Source organism: Mesocricetus auratus, unplaced genomic scaffold (genome assembly GCF_017639785.1).
Source record: "Mesocricetus auratus isolate SY011 unplaced genomic scaffold, BCM_Maur_2.0 Super-Scaffold_100025, whole genome shotgun sequence".
Lineage (NCBI taxonomy): Eukaryota > Metazoa > Chordata > Mammalia > Rodentia > Cricetidae > Mesocricetus > Mesocricetus auratus.
The window spans coordinates 7611863-7628661 of NW_024429206.1; the positions used below are offsets into that span (position 1 = coordinate 7611863).

Consider the following 16799-nt stretch of genomic DNA (forward strand, 5'->3'; position numbering starts at 1 on the left):
TGCCACAATGACTGCAGAGATGTAAAAGAGCTCAATGCAGATGATTGTATTTTAAATTCTGTGTGTGTGTGTGTGTGTGTGTGTGTGTGTGTTAGTGGAAGAAGAGGGCAGAGGAAGACACCATGAATCACGCTCTATCATTCTCCATCTTATTCCCTTGAGACAGGGTTTCTCACTGACCCTGGAGCTAGGCTGGTGCTCAGTAAATCTTAGTGATCCTCCTGTCTCCTCCACTCTCCCTGCAGTGCTGGGGCTACAAGCACATGTCACCCTGCCTGGCCTTTAATGTAGGTGGTGGGGATTAGAACTCAGGTGGTTACTCTGGTGTGGCATGCCGTCTTACTCACCATGCCATCTCCCTAACCCCAGAAATAATTTTCCTTGAGAGCTTTTAGAATGACTCAGATTGGTGTCATACTTGTAAGAAATGCTTAGTGCTTAATGTCCTAGGAAGGAGGGTGGCCAGGAGCAGAAGGGATCCTGAAGGCCACACCAAGATTTAACATCACAACACTAGGTGAGGAGACGTATGCTCGGCGGGTTTTCTTCCGGGTCAACTGCACGGAAGGAAGCACAGGTGTTGTGATGTTTTAGGCCTTGAGCATAGGTGGACCGGACTGTCCCTGCCTTAGAAGAGGGGAGGGATTTCTTGGTTACACAGAGGAAGGTTAGAGCTGAGGGAAGGGAAAAGGACTAAGGCTGTGGAGTTTTGCCTCCCATTTCTTCCTTTGCTTTGCTCCCTTCCCTAAGTTTGCTTTTGCACAAACAGAAGGCAGCTTCAGTGTGCAACGGGCTGGGGGACTGGAGTTTGGACTGGGTCTATCCAGTTTTCCAAGGCAGTGCACGGGATACAGAATGATGGAAGAACTCAACAGCGAGAGCTTGCATCAGTCAGGAGGCTTCCCTTGTCCTGACTTTGCAGGGTGGCCAGGAGCTTGTCAGCCTGACAGGACACTCCACACCCCCTGCCCCCTGTGAGAGAGAATGTCAGAGCTCAGGGACAGCACGTACAAGCTGAGGTCACCCTTCCTGCTTCAGCAACCACTTCTGAGTCTCTGGCGCTGGAGACGGGACTCCTTAGGCCAACACCGTTATTGAAGGTTTAACAGATTGTGTCTCAGGGGGCGACCCCAGGGTCTTGCAAGTAGCCTTGGATTCAGAGTCAAGGGACTGATCACTGTGCCTCAGTTTCTTCATTTATAAAAAGTGGGGACAGACTGAGGTGACTGCTGTCCTTCCTGCACCTTCTCTGAGCTGGGATTCCATCTTGTGCTCCTAAAGTCGTCATTAATTAACATTCAATTAGCCACCCCAGCCAGGGGACCTAAGTAAAGGGCTGACACTTCTGATTAATTGAGAGTGTCAGGAAGATAAAATGTTGGGGGAGACAGACGTGCGGGGCTTCAGTGTGTTGTCTGACCTTTATTGAATTGACTCTGCCTGACTTAAGTCCCCAGGTGCCTTTCTGACTTTCACAGTTTGCTCAGGAGTGATGTGACCCAGCTGTCACAGTCTGCCTCAGGAGAGACAATATATATATATATATATATATATATATATATATATATATATATATATATATATATATATATGGGAAGTTTCCCCAGAGTGAATCCTTATGCTTTCTAAGAAGCAGGGGTTGGATGCCATGGGGAGACGTACTTAGCCACCCATGGTTTTTTTACATATTTGAAGACTTTTATGGAAAAGACCTGAGTGTTTGGCTTTTCATTCAAAATAATGAACCCTGCCTGGGCTCCATTTGCATGTGGTAATATGAGTCTCTGCCTTCCCTTTGGCTGTGCTTCATTTTGCCACAGACTTCACCACTCCCTGCTGTGTTCCACTCAGCCTGATTTTTCCACCGACAAGATTTCCCTCAGGGAACACTGCCTGCTACTGATGAGGTCTATGCATACCAAAAACCCAATGGGGGACTGTTGGCTAGGGTCTCTTTCTGGATCTCCACTTTACAGAGTGGTAAACTGAGGTCAGGTGAAGAGAAGAAAGGGTTGTCCAAAGTCACAGAATGCAACAAGCCAGAGTGGGTGCCCCAGTGCCCTGCCACCCCCAGACCGGATGGCTCCTCCGCCAGGGTGTGACACGCATGCTCTGTGGGAGATTCAGTTGTGAGAATACGGCTGTAGCCATACTCAGCATTCTAGAAGGACACTTTTTTTTTTTAAACCCTGCAGCTCATAAGCTCCTGCTGCTTTGTGGGTCTCTAGAGACAGATGCACACAGAGTCTCCATAGCAACTTTGTGTGAGAAAACAAAGGCTCTTGCTTTTTGGATCCTTGAGGATGCCGATGAAAGAGCAGGAAACGAGGGAATGGTCCTATTGTGGAGAGTGTGACTCTGAAGAACATTGTGTTTAACACACAGGCCCAAGGTGAACCCTGGCCCAGCTGTGGGAGCCTCTGCAAGTCACTAGTCTCCCTAAGCTCCAACAACTTCTCCCGTCAGAGTGTAAGAACAGTGCCTTGTGGGACATTCAGAAGATATCATGGAGTAACAATTAAAGAAATTGGCCCTTTTGTCAGTATGCTGGGAAATACTTCCTAAAATTTGTACATATTAGGTGTGTGTGTGTGTGTAGGTCAGAGGACACAGGTCAGAGAACAATTTGATGGAGGTGGTTTTTTCCTTCCACCACGTTGGTCCTAGAGATCAAGTTCAGGGTATCTGCCTTGGGTGCAAGCGCCTTTACTTCTGAGCCTCATAGCCTGTTTCTCTTTTTACACTTTCCCATGAGTTTGCATATCCTTTCCATGAGCTTCTCACTGACCATGAGGTAGCTGGGGGTGGGCACTGTGTGGGAGGCGGGGTGGGCACTGTAACAGTTCTGTGGGTGAGGGGCTACATGCCCCATCTACGAGCAGCTTTATCCGTTTATTTTCGCTATTATTTGGGTGCTTGTTTGTGGAGTAGTTTGCTTGGGCTTCGAGGATAGGCAGAGCTTTGGGTTGAAGGTAACAGACTTCAAAATATCTTCTCATTAGTGAAGACCCATGTGGTTTGGAAGACTATCCTGTCTAGTAAGTGAAGGGAGAGAGGAGCGGGGAAAGAAGGAGGGGGAAAGACAGAGGGAGGTGAGTGAGAGAGAGAGAGAGAGAGAGAGAGAGAGAGAGAGAGAGAGAGAGAGAGAGAGAGAGAGAGAGATTATTGATTAAAAGATGGAGTGAGGTGAGTCTCTTTCCTTCTAATGGCATCTTACTAAGTGCCCATCCTCCCTTTCCTTCTCTTCTCTTTCCAGTGTTTTTGGCCAAATGTCATTTTTCCTATAATCCCCAGATAACCATTTTAATTAAAATTTACAAAAAACAAATCCAATGGCATGTGGTTTTTTCCCTTTGCTTGGGAAGTCACATAGACACACATAAATAAACCTTTCCCATTAGAGACTGGCTTTCCCCTGGCCGGGGCCTGAGCTCTCACAGTATGGTGGGCTCCAGGTTACCTTCGGCGCTGTGACGAAGTGATCCCACCTCTGCCCCATGGACTTGTCCTTGTTGATCTTCTTTATTGTGCTCTTGCTGCCACCTGGGTCCCTGCGTGACAAACAACTTAATGAGTTTTCATTTTGCAGGATCTCGGTTTATTACAGCGTCTCCCCCCATCCTACAGAAACAATAAATTCAGGCTGAACGGTCTCTGGTAAGATTTTCTTCCCCTACTGTTTTTTTTTTTTTTTTTTTTTTTTTTTTGTGGGGGACAGTTATCCATAGGTGGCGCTTTTGGGGTAAAAACTCCTGAGGCTAAGAGAGATCGCTCTCTCCTGGGTGAGGACTGTGGGAGGTGGGGTATATTTGCATGAGTTCTGGATCTATTTGTATTCTGGACTTGGGCACTTTTACTGAGTCCAGGGTGAGGTTGCAGTTATGCTGGGGGTGGACAGAAAAGTGGCTTCCTTCCTGCACTAATGCCTTGTCCAGGATCATGGGCACCATGGTCAGGAACGTTTCTGAGTATCACAGGGCACAGTGTGACTGGACGTCCAGGGGAGGGTGGGTGCGGGCGTGCATGATGAGTCGCACAGTAAAGTCATTGGTTTTTAGCTTACTGCCAAGAGTTAGGGATATGTTCTGTGCCAGGTGCCTCCGGGCTCTCAGGGAATCCTCCCAATCACTGTCACCTTGACCCAGGGTCATTGTCACTGCCCTTTGTAACCAGGCCCCTCCCTTGCACAGGTCCCTGTCATGGAGCTGGGCTTCTGTGTTTCTCTTATGCTGTGATCCTGAGCTGTTTTTACTGGAGTGTCCTCCTCCTCCATGTAAGTAAGTTTCAAGACTTGCAACATCATCATGCAAGTCTTCCCTTGTAGCCTGGGAACTTTCTACCACTCCCTCAAACAGGCTCCGTGGGTGACTCATTCCCTCCCTCATCGTGTTACCAAATTTGCCATGCTGGCATTTTTTGAATGGGACACACTGTGTGCATTACTAAGGCCCCTCCAACAGGCCCGGGGCAGACACTTATAAACACATGAACGTGTCTGGAATAAAGTAGATAGATATTTATACTCGGTGAGAGAAATAAAGACTCTAAAATAGGGGTTCTCAGTTTAGTTCATTTTGGTTCAAGTCTGAATTTTGTGACCAGATGAGTTATGAAAAAGCTGAGTTTTTAGAGCCTTTAGATTTTGAGTTTAATGGTTATGGGACCTTAAGTCTTTACTGATACACAAATGAGGAATCTTACTATGTGATCTAACTTCTTGTATAATCAATCAATTGGCTTATCGAATCCCTCTATCCTTCCATTCTCCATACATCTGTCTGTCCATCTAGCCATCTAGCATCTGTCTTCTTACCTTTCCATCCACCCACCCATCCACCCACCCATCCATCCACACATCTACACATCCATCCATCCATTCACCCAACCACACACCCATTCATCCTTCCATCCATTCACACACCCATCCATCTACATTCCCACCCATTCATAAATTTCATCACCCACCCATCAATCCATCCACACACCATCCATCCATCCATCCATCCATCCATCCATCCATCCCATCCATCCATCCATCCATCTCCTTTTTAATCTCCTTTTCTTTGAAGGATGATTTTGAATGTGTGAGACCTGTCAAGTACTTGGCTGACTCTCAACCTGCACAGAGCAGGGATTTGAGGAGATAAAGTGACCAGAACAACTTTGATAGTTGGGGTGAGGTGGGGTGGCACTCACAGTGTCTAGGCTTGTCAAAGTCTGCCCGAATGATGGTTGTGGATCAAAGTATTCAGATACAGGGGGTGAACACGGTCAGATGAACTGAACTTAAGGTTGGCTTCTCATGATGCGGGGCTCTGGGTAGCAGATTCACAGGCTGTCACCAATAAGGAGCGGGACCCCTCTGCCCCTTAGGCTGGGCCTGATGGGTGTCTAGTGATACACAACCACAACACAAGAAACATTCCCCAGGGGTGGGTGCCAGGCTGGGGTGGGGGTGGGATGGGCCACCAGGCTTTTTTTTTTTAGAACTTTATGTTTGATTGCACAATAAAAAGCTCTGAATAATTATCAGAGAAGTTCATTTGAGTTGGTTCTGCTTGCTTTTCCCTCGAGTAATCAAATTAGGAATATTTAAAATCCAGCCAGAGGAAGGAGCCAAGCTCCAGCCTTATACACAGTATTTAAACAGCGGCACTTCTGAAGCCTGATTTCAGGCTAACCAACAGGCGGCTTTGGTGTTCCACGGTGTCTTTCATGACCGCGGGGCTTTTGGCTTTCTCCTTTGCTAAGGCAGCCCCTGCTGAGCTGCCAGTGCCTTCTTGAAGTTCAAAAGCAACCTCCTTCCCCTTTTAAAATTAAATCTGGGCCCAGACAAGCTTTCAAAATCTTAAATATTCAGGCCCAATCAGGAAGATAGAAGCCTTCTGCTAATGCTGACTTCCAAGGAGACCTGAAGTCTATTGCGACTTCAAGCGGCAGGCTAAATGAACTAAAGACGCTTCCAGGTCCCTGTAGACCTTCGGAAGCCCTCAGCAAGCCCTCTGCAAAGCTATTGATAAAGGAGAGGCCAGGTTAGGCAGAACCAGTCTCTCTGATGTTTCGCTCTCAGTAGCAAATAAACCCAAAAGGAGGATCGATAGGCGGGGAGCAAAGATCAGAAGCGGCCGGAGAAGGGAAGTCCACTCTGCCCCTCGCTGAGGGGGCTAAAATCCAGTTGGTGAGCCTTCCCCGTTAGCACTGTTCACCAAGTGGAACCCTGCTTCCCTGTCCCCTGAAGTCCGTGTCTCTCTGTGACTTGCGTTTTTTTTTTTGTTGTTGTTTTTTGTTTTTTTTTTTTAATACATGACCTTAGAGTGGCAGGTGGCTGTTTGGGTGGATGTTTTGCCTGCCAGTCCCCAAGTCAGTAGACTCCTTCTTGCTCATGGTGGGAGCTTGGCTTAGATAGAGCCTCCATCCGTCTGGCTCCCTGTGTGGCAATAATGAGCAAGGCCCGGTGTCACTGTGGAGGCTGAGCCAAAAGCCAATTTCAGAGGTGGGGAGGAGGAGGCCAGCGTGGCTCGTTTAGCACATCCGATTCGATTGTCCTGGGCGTGAAAAGAAACGAGTCACTAATGGGTGCATCGGGCTCAGCTATTAAAAAGAATAGCGCACATTCATCAACCGAGATCTGGGTGTGGCTTCGAGAAGGAGTTGGCGATGGTGGGAAATGAGGTGGGGCAGGTGGCTCTCCAGGGGAGAAAGCTGTGGTTTTCAGACCATAATTTCCCCGTGCTGATGCTTTCTGGAGGTGCCTGTTTCCCAGAACTCAAGGGGAGAGAGCACTGGGCGCAGACTCAGCTCTGCACCCGGGATCCTCCGGGCACATTCTGTTCTTGAAGGTCACTTGATGATGTCTATCTGTCGGGGCAATCAGAGCAATTTTCTCAAACACTTTACTCTCACTTTCCCGACTCCAATTCAGAGTAAAGTGTGTTCTTCTCAAGAGGAGAATCTCTGGGCTAGTTTAGGATGTTCACCTGGCCTGTGGCTGAGGGGAAGAAATGCTGATTACACACCAGGGCGGCTGCAATGTCCAAGCTCTGGAATCTTCCGGGCCAGGAAGTCCTATCCTGCTTCTTCAGAAATAAGGTGACTCGATGATTGTGTGGTGTTTTTCCACCCCTGAGATGTTGGCCAGAGTGGGGAGGGATACCCTTGTGTTGGCTGAGAAGAGGAGAGTGGGGGGGCAAATCAGATATTTCACCCAGAATGCCCATTCTAAGAGCATCTTTCTTGATGACCAAACTGAAATCAGGCCTCTCCCGTCACTGTCATGTCACCCATCGGATTCCTTGTGGTTGTGACTGTTGCTATTGCAGATTTTTAAAAATTCCATTTATTTTATGTGTATGAGTGTTTTGCCTGCATATAGGTCTGTGCACCACGTGTGTGCCTGGTTCCCACAGAGATTAGGAGAGGGCATTGGATCCCCTGGAATTGGAGTTGCAGGTGGCTTTGAACTACCATGTGGGTGCTAGGAACCAAACTCTGGTCCTCTGCAAGAGCAGCAAGTGCTCTTAGTCTCTGGGCCATCCCTCTAGCCTTGCAGATTGTATTGATCTATGCATGTTCACTACTGATTGCATCCTCCAGCCCCTTTCCTGGGGTGGTCGCTCCGGTGGCCAGTGATGTGGGCCACTTCCTTTACCTCGAATTTTCCAGCAGTGGCCGGGAACCCTATTTAAATATAAAAAAGGTTAAATTAGAAAATTGCTTATTATGTGTGTTCTTCAGAATTCTGCCACACTTTTCACAATGAGAACTTAAATCTCGGAAGTGTAGCTACTGATCACCTCCAAGATGGGGGTTCACATTTGGAAGGGTTCTTCTTCTGTTAGATCAAATAGCACACATTCTGTATTTGCAAAATTGCACATCTGGATCGGCTTCTGAAACTGTTTTATAAGAGAAGACTTTCACTTTATCAAGGTTGAATCAGACCGTGCAGGGTCATGTTCTGGTAGCCTGTCCCAGCTGATGGTGCCGTTTTGGCTTCAGAACCTTTAGGAGGAGGCCCTGTTGTTAGCAAGAGGTCACTAGCCCTGAGTGTCTAGATTCTTTTTTTTTCTTTTTTTTCTTTTTTTTTTTCTTTTTTTGGTTTTTTACGAGACAGGGTTTCTCTGTATTGTTTTGGAGGCTGTCAGTCTAGCCCAGCCTCGAACTCACAGAGATCCGCCTGCCTCTGCCTCCCGAGTGCTGGGATTAAAGGCGTGTGCCACCACCGCCCAGCCCCGAGTGTCTAGATTCTTAATAAAAGTTAGGATTAGCCAGAGCTTGCTAGAATGCAGATTCTCAGGCCCACTCAGATCTATCAATTGGGTGGCTTCAGGGTACCAAGATCTTCAGTTACTTCACTCTACTCCATAGATTGAGAGGCCTTGAACTCATGGGAATGTTCTACAAATTATGAAGCAAACAGCATATGCATGAACATTAGCTTATTAAAGTCAGCTTTCCACTCACTTGGTTTTCTGACAAGGCCCATGCTGTCTCTCTGGTATAGCCCGAGGTAACCAGACTTAGATAATCACATTGCTCCCGTGTTCTTCCCTCGGGGTAAACCAGTTTTTGCTGACTCCCCTCTCTGCTCCTTGAGGCTTGCTGCCATTGGTGAGGGCTGGTGTGGCCTTTCTCCCCAACCTGCATGCTTGCCCAGTCACCATGGTAGTAGAACTCTCTTCCTGCGTTTATTTCTTTACTGGCTTGAGGTCTCAGAGGTGCTGATGAGCACAACTCTGTTTGCTCTTCAAGGCAGAGATTTTTATCTTCAATGACTGTCACAGAATGAACATTCACGGTGTTTCTAGACATGAGCTTGCCCGGTCTTAGGAATAAGTCTGTTGGGTCAGAAATCCATTTGATAGGTGATGAAACACAAGCTAAGAGGTTAAGTGACTTGCCTGTGATCACACAGTTAGCAGGTGGCAGGGTGTGGAGTCATCTAGGCTGATGTCCAAAATCTCTACTTTCTCCTTCAGTATTGGGGATTGAAGCTAGGGCCTTTGCACCAAGGTTTTGCACATGATCGACAAAGGCACTGGCAAAGATGTATACTCAAGGGCTCTTTCTAGTCTTTTTTGAGATGCAGTCATGCTAAGTTGCCCAGACAATCCTTGAATTTGAAATCCTCCTGCCTCAACCACTATAATTAGCTGTGGTTATGGGTCTGGGATACCAGGCAGAACTGATGCCTAAACTCTTGATCTCAGTCATTCAAATCCACCTGGGTTTTAGGAATACACATCCAAGGCTTGGGAAATCAATGTGATGGCATCAGGTGAGGCCTCAAGGATGGACGAAGCGTCCAGGAGAAGGTGTCCTACTTTCTGGCTGGCTGAAAAGACGTTTTCATGTACTTTCTATGGACCTTAACCCCATAATTAACAACAATAGTAACATATATATTTATGAATCCTATATGGTGATGTGCTGGGGCCAGTTTATATTGGTTCTCACTGGCTATTAAGAGCTGATACACATGGCTTCTGTATTAGTCAGGGTTCTCTAGAGCAACAGAACTTATAGAATGAATTCCATCCCTCATCTCTCTCTATATATATACATATTATATATATGTGTGTGTGTGTGTGTGTGTGTGTGTGTGTGTGTGTATAGTATTTATTAGAATGACTTAAGGCTGTGGTCCAGCTAATTCAACTACCGATTGATATGAATAGGAAAGTCTGAGAATTGTTATTAGTTCACTCTACAAGCTGGATGTATCACAGAATCCTGAAGAAGTAGGCTCTAATGTCAGTGAAGGAATGGACTTGCTACTGAGAGTTAGGGTATGTAGCATATGCAGGCAAAGATCAAAAGCTTCCTTCTTTCATGTCTTTATATAGGCTTCCAGAAGAAGGTATGGCCTATAGAGGTATGCTTTCCAAGCTCAAAAGATGCAGATTAAAGGTGTGTGTCTTACTACCTCATAGGTCCAGATGAGGAGTAGGAGATCCCTCACAGTTGTGCCCCTCCATTTGGGGGTTTTAGTTAACTCCAGGTGTAGTCAAGCTGACAACTAAGAACGGCCATCACAGCTTCTCAGCTCCAAGTTTAACCACACCACACTATGTTCATGGGGTTGAAATAGGCCATGGTGGGGTTTTCACATGTTAACATTATGGAGATTGGAAAAAAAATAACATGCTTGCTGCTTTGACCTAGTAAGTTGTGTTTCTCATAACCCAGCCCCAAGAAATCTTTGTAGCTGGGCATGGAAGAGATGCAGCGGGGCCCTCTATGTAGCATGACTTGCAAGGCCAAGAGTTTGAGGAAAACACCTCGGTATCTGTCCACAGGGACTTGATGCGAGTGCTTTTCTGTCCATTTCGTATAATTCCCTGCTGGGTACTCTTTTCCATGATCTGAGACTGCAGAAGCTTTGTGTGTGGTGCAATGGAAAGATGGCCATGGGTCATTGCTGCTGTTGCTATATTTGTGTGTAGTCACAAGGAAGGGAGGTATGAAGATGTGGGACACCCTTATACCCAATACTTAGAAAGGGATTTATACTCTGAGGCAGGGATTTCCAAGGTGGTATAAAAATTTTCACACCTTATGTATTTACTTGTGAGGTCTGGGGAAGGATTTTGCAAGAGAAAACTGCATCCACTTATAACTTGGATGGTTTTGTTTTAAATAAATATAGATGGTGCATGGAAAGTAGCTTTTTGTGAATTAAATTTTGGTGTGTTTGATGTATGCCTGCATATATGTGTGTACATGGGTGTTTGTGGAGTGTACTCATCTTTGTGGGTGCAGGCAGAGGCCAGGGGCTAACACTGGATGTTGTCTTCCATTTTTCTCCAACTGATTTTTGAGACAGAGTCTATCCTTGAATTTGGAGCTTAACATTTCATCTAGACCATCTGGTCAGTGAGTCCCTGGGATCCACCTATGCCCACTCCTCAGTGCTGGGGCTACCAGCTCTGGGCATGCATGTGAGGACTGCTAACATGGGGCGTTGGTTTTCATGGTGCAAATCAATTCCTCAAGTCTGGGTTCTTTACCCTCTTTTGTTACTGTTGTTTCACTCTGGCAAACGTCTGGGTCTCTCAAAGATGGTGGTTATACAAGCTGAAAACTATCTCTACAGCTCCTGAAACAGTGGCCTCAAAGCTCTGGTGTGAGTAATCCCTGTGGTGGTGACATGGCTTATATTTTCATGGCTTGGTCAACATTCTCTAGAGTTTCCATCTGGGTGTACCTAGCTACTCCAGAATCTGGAACAAGTACCTTAGGTCTAAGTGGAGAAACAACCTTCAATATATATTTAAAAAACTAACAGAGCAAAAATCAAACTACAAACAATGATCCAACCAATCAACCAGCCCATCAACCAATCAATAAACCAACTCAACAAACTTACTCATTAGCCAACCAATGAACCAACTTAACCAACTTGCCACCAACCAACCAGTAAACCAACCCAGCCAACCAACTTGCCCACCGATGAACCAATAAACCAAAAACCAACCCAACAACTTACCCACCAACCAACCAATGAGCCCACCCAACCAGCCAACTCACTCACCAATGAACCAGTGAGAAAATGAACTAATCCAAGCAAACAAGCAGGCAGACAGGCAGACAGGCAGACAGGCAAACAAACAAACAAAATTCCCTTGAGCTAAATGGGAAAAATAAGAACAAAGGGCAAAGGTGTATGTGTGTGTGGGGGGCGGTGATGGTGGCTGAGGTAGAGGAGCATTCAGAACCAATGCTGAGGAGACACAGTGGGATTATGAGGAGGCCTGGAGAGAAATCCGGTTGTGGGTCTGCATCATGCTGGTGTAGCTTGCCTAATTCTGTGGTCTAAACGTTCTCCCTGTGCTACTGTCGTGTTGCCACACAGCATCAGGAAGAGATGCTTATAAAGAAGTGTGTACAGTGGGCTCTGGAGAGAGTGGAGGAGCTGTCTCCAGCTTACCTGGGTTTGGATCCATAGAGCATGTCAACTCACAAGTCACCCGGCAAAAACACCAAAGAGGGGGTGGGTGGGAAGGATAAGGCCCCCACCTCTTACCGCCTAGGCAAGTAAGTGCTGGTTTACAGGAGGAGGCAGGGCAGCTGGCCTTACTTGGGGTTCCAGCAGGCAATCAAGGGCCTCATGATATGGTGGGTGTGGTCGATAGTCAGGGCCTCTAGGAGCCAGTGGAGTGCACATAGCTGGCGGTAGAGGGGATCCCTGCAGAGACAGAGGGAGGAACAGGGGTCCTTTTAGAACACATTCACAGAGACTGCAGCTGTGCTGGTTTCGGTCACATGGGTAAGTGTTTTGCACACATTGCACTTGAGGATACTGGAGATCACACGGTTGTGTCATCAAGCTAGAGGTGGCAGAGCCATGACTGAAACATGAGCATCCTGTTCCAGTTCCTCCGAATCTGTGTGTAGTGGGTAATTTCTCCTAGCTGGAGGTCATGACTCAGGGCAACAAAATGAGAATTGAAGGCAATTAATATCCCACTGATGTCCAGTCATTTATCTTATAAAAATGCAATAAGTAGCCTGAGGGCATTAAGAAAGCCTGGAAATGGGAAACAGTATTAACTGGGTTGAAACATAGCTGGCTATTGAAGAAAAACACACTGAGCACGTAATTTGAGAACAAAACAAAAAACACTGCTTAACCATATGTCTAGTGGACATTTCTGATCACTTGGAGACCTTATGCTGTCCACAGCAAACCAGACATTGACTGGTGTGCTTTTTCCATATTATTTAATGTTTCCAGTAACCTAGTGGGATATGAATTATCATTTCTATTTTAGAGAAGGGGAAACTGAGGCCCAGAGAGCACAACCAGTTTTGCTCAAGATCATACTCTCATGTTACACAGAGACAACATTTAGATGTTTGGCTTAATGCTCATGGCAACATGAAAGACTATTGTACCTGGGAGAGACCTGAGGCTCAGAGAGGGTCAGTGCGTTACCTGAGGGCACACAGCTAGCATAGGTGAGGATTTGATCTAGAGAGTAATCACTAGACACTGTGCCTTAGGGAGCTGAGCTCTGACTAGGTACTGATGAAGCCAGTGTGTGGTGATCACTCTGCTAGTGAGCGAGGTCAGGAGAGGGTTAACCTGCTGTCTCTGGTTTTCTTGGAAACAATGTGCAGTCCTGGAAGCTGCTCCCTCCAACCCCCAAGATTTCTCATCTTGTACTAATGGAAGGAAGGCCTCCCAGGAGCAGGAAGGGATGGTTTCTTGGTTTCCAGGAAGAGCTCTCCCCTCTTAGGGTTTCCCCTGAGAGTCATCCGTCCATTCACCCAGCATGGATTAGAGCTTCCTTTCTCTACACCTCAAGCTCCTGCTTGATCTCAGCTCTGTGCTCGTTTACTGTCCTTGCTGCATGTGTGCACATGGGCTCAGCATCTTTCTGGCTCCCAAATGGAAGATGGTGGGAATCAGTTGCTTTGGAGCTGACAGTTTTCCCTAACTGATAGCTTGGGTGCAGTCCTCATCCTCAGGGCCACTGGGATAATGTGAAGTGACAGCACCACCCCAATAGTAACTGTAAACACTCCAAGAGCAGTGTTCTATTTGCTCACTCTCCGTGGGTTGTTCTCATTCTTAGGAATCTGGGAGGAGGGTACTGCTCACATCCTTATTTTGCAGATAAAACAAACTGAGGCATAAAGGACCATGAAAGGTCAGCAAACAGCAGAGTTGGAACCTGAGTTCAGCCTCCTGAATCACTGCTGTAAAATAAAACTGCTGATGTTTCCTGCCGTAGGGTACAGCCATTTTTCACCAGGAAATGGTTTCATCGGATGGGTCTAGATTGTGTACACGGAGGGGAAAACTCCACGCTCTCTCACCTCATCTGTAGTGAGCAAACTGGGAAATAAGCAAAAGCAAAACCTGGAAACATGCTTCATAGAAATCTGACTTTTCTCTCCAGGTCACAGAACAATAGCTCAGACTTAAAGAGAAAACACTTATTTGCTTGGATGCATGGCATGGTAGATAAACTCTCCACACAGGGTTGTGCAAAGCTCACATCTGCAGTGCCCGGGGCTCAGAACCTGGTGAGAACCAGCAGCCACACACCTGGAAACTCCAATAGGAACCCCAGGCTTGGGGAGGTTGTGCCAACATCCCTGGGACTGGGGGAGAGACAGTAGTAGTTTCCTCTCACCAGCTGCCAGACTGTGTGTACAATGCTGTTATAGCTGTCTACACCAGTTTTCAATGACAGATCTGGACATGGGGTGTGGGCATGCTTTTACTGAACAAGTATTTAGAAAAGGCTGCTAGGGACAACCTTGTCATTTTATAGAGATGGTAAGAACCTGTGTCTCAGTCCTCCCCTCCCATTTTGAAAAGTAAAAGTCAAGACTCCCCTGAGGTGATGGGATCGATCCCCACACAGTTAATTCAGGATTATCGGTCAGCTTTGGGATCAATTGCACTGGGACTGAGGGGCTAACCAGGCTCTGATCTACACTGGCTGATGCAGTGGCTGAGAGCTTAAGAGGTGATAAGCAGAGCCTGTCTTCATGCCTTGTGGTAAACTAATGTTATGGTTACAATGTGACATTTTCCCCACGGGCTCAGTGTTTGAGTTGGTCCCCAACTGGTGGTGCTGTCTGGGGAGATTGTGAACCCTCTGGGACATGATGACTAGATGGCACACTTAGGGCCCTGGGAGCAGGCCCTGGGAGCTGTATCTTGGCTTTGTGATCAGCTCAGATATAAGCAGGCTGCTTGATGCATATACTGGCCTGCCTTCCCCTCTAGGGTGGGCTGAATTCCCTCAAACACAAATAGAATAATTTCTTCTTCCCTTACATTGCTTCTTTTTCTTTTGTCTTCTTACCATTTTGTTACATTAGATAATTAATCAATCAAGTAATTAAATAATTATTAGCATTATTTAGTGTACGGGGGAGGGGATGTGTTGTGCTACACTTGTGGGGGTCAGAGGACAATCTGCAAGAATCAATTCTCTCCTTCCACCATGCAGGCTGTAGAGATCAAACCCTGGCCATCAGATGTGGCAGCAAGTGACTTTACTTGCCAAGCCCCTTATGTTATGTTTTGTTAAGTATTCTGTCACAATGGAAAGAAAAATGACCAATACAACTGATTACAAAATGCTCCAAGTCATGGAGAGACAGCTCAGTGGTGAAGAGCACTGGCTGCTCTTCCAGAGGACCTGGTTTCAGTTCCCAGCACTCACATGGGGCTCACAACTACCTGTAACTCCAGCTGCAGGGGATCTGCTGCCCTCTTCTGTGCTCTGAGGGCACTGTAGTCATGCACATACACAGATACACATATGTTCACAGTTAAAGAGTGATAAAAATACATCTTTACAATACCCCAGTTCCTGTCTACTCTTCATTTTGCATATTCCTTAATTATGACTTGGCCAATTCATCTTATCAAGAGGTGGAGTCTTTCCTTCACTCCTTGTGTCTGTTCTGCCTTTCGACTACTTGGTCTACAGAATGACAGAGGGACACCATGCCTCTTGTGAGCTTTTGCCTTGGGAAGCCTTGGGTTCAGGCCCTTGTTCTTAGAATTGCTTTTGGATACAGTGTGAGCAAGCCTATATCAGCCTACACTAGATGTTGAGAGATGCATCTGTCATCCTAGCCACCAGGCAACCAATTAAACCAAAGACTGGTCCTGCCAAGACTAGCCAGTCTCCAATTTACCCAACAACTGGATACAAACAGGGAAATAGACCCAGGCAGAAGCAGCCAGGTTGGGTTCACCCAGAACTATGCAGACTTGAGAGCAACAAGAGAGGGTTCTAAATCACTCCAAGTTGAGAAATACATTGATGTTCTAGCTATTCAACATGGCCAGAACCTTTGATAATCCAAGGAAAAGAAGTGGCAAGTGTTAGTTTAGGGCAAGGGTTGGCAAACTGTAGTCAATGAGTGGGTTTGTCCCTTGTTTCTATAAAGAAAATCTTATTGGAACACATACAACCCATCCTTGTCTCTTTCATACTGCAATTGTAAAAGTAGTTGCAAGAGAGACCATGTGATGTTCAAAACCTAAGACATTTACTAGATCCCTCATAGAGTAACAATAAATATATTACTATAACATCTGCTGTAGGTTGACAACTGTAATGATATCTAATACACTTGAGCTTGGAGCCAGGGAATTCAGAATCCCATTGTGAGACCTCTGGCAGGGTTCACCTACCACTGGAGTTCACTTTCCTCATTTGTCATTGAAAGGAAACTGATGGGGGAAGTTCTGTGTATATGTTTGTCTGATTGGTTGATAAATAAAGCAGTGTTGGTCAATAGGGAAGTAAGGTGGGGCTAGGAGTCGAGGAGGATTCTGGGAAATATAGTCAAGAGTAGAGAGTCGCCATGTGATCCCGGGAGGACAGGATGTAAGCCTGGAGTTTTGGTAAGATAAGACCTTATAAAAATATATATTAGTAATTATGGGTTAATAATTAAATCAGAGCTAGCCATTAATAGACCATAGCAAATGGCCAACAGCTTTATAATTAATATAGTGTCTCATGTGTTATTTGGGAGCTAAAGTGGCGATGGGACCCAGGCGGGAATGCCGCAACAGGAAACTATTTCTGTTTACTACGCTTAAGGTTCATTGTGTTTAAGCCTCATTATTCAGATCAAATGGATGGGGACTTACCCATTTTTCTAGGCATCTCTTCCCATCTCTGGATATATGTGAATTTCATGCTTCCACAGGGCTTATCCCTGGGAACGGCAAGGAGATGGGGGAGTGCTTCCAAGAGACACTAGGCAGTCACAAGGCCTGTTTTCCTAAGGGGATGCTTTGAGGGCATCCAACT

General features: G+C 46.3%; 1 protein-coding gene across 2 annotated transcripts in view; it reads right to left on the reverse strand.

Annotated features, from left to right (window-relative positions):
• The window catches only part of Ccdc60 (coiled-coil domain containing 60), a 150051-nt gene that overhangs the window by 20866 nt on the left and 112386 nt on the right, over positions 1 to 16799 (reverse strand). For both annotated transcript variants that reach the window (XM_040731531.1, XM_040731530.1), the window contains 2 exons: positions 12080 to 12187; positions 3461 to 3551 (listed from right to left, as the gene is read on the reverse strand). In XM_040731531.1, the coding sequence (XP_040587465.1) occupies positions 3461 to 3551; positions 12080 to 12187 (199 nt within the window). The remainder of the gene's footprint in view (positions 1 to 3460; positions 3552 to 12079; positions 12188 to 16799) is intronic.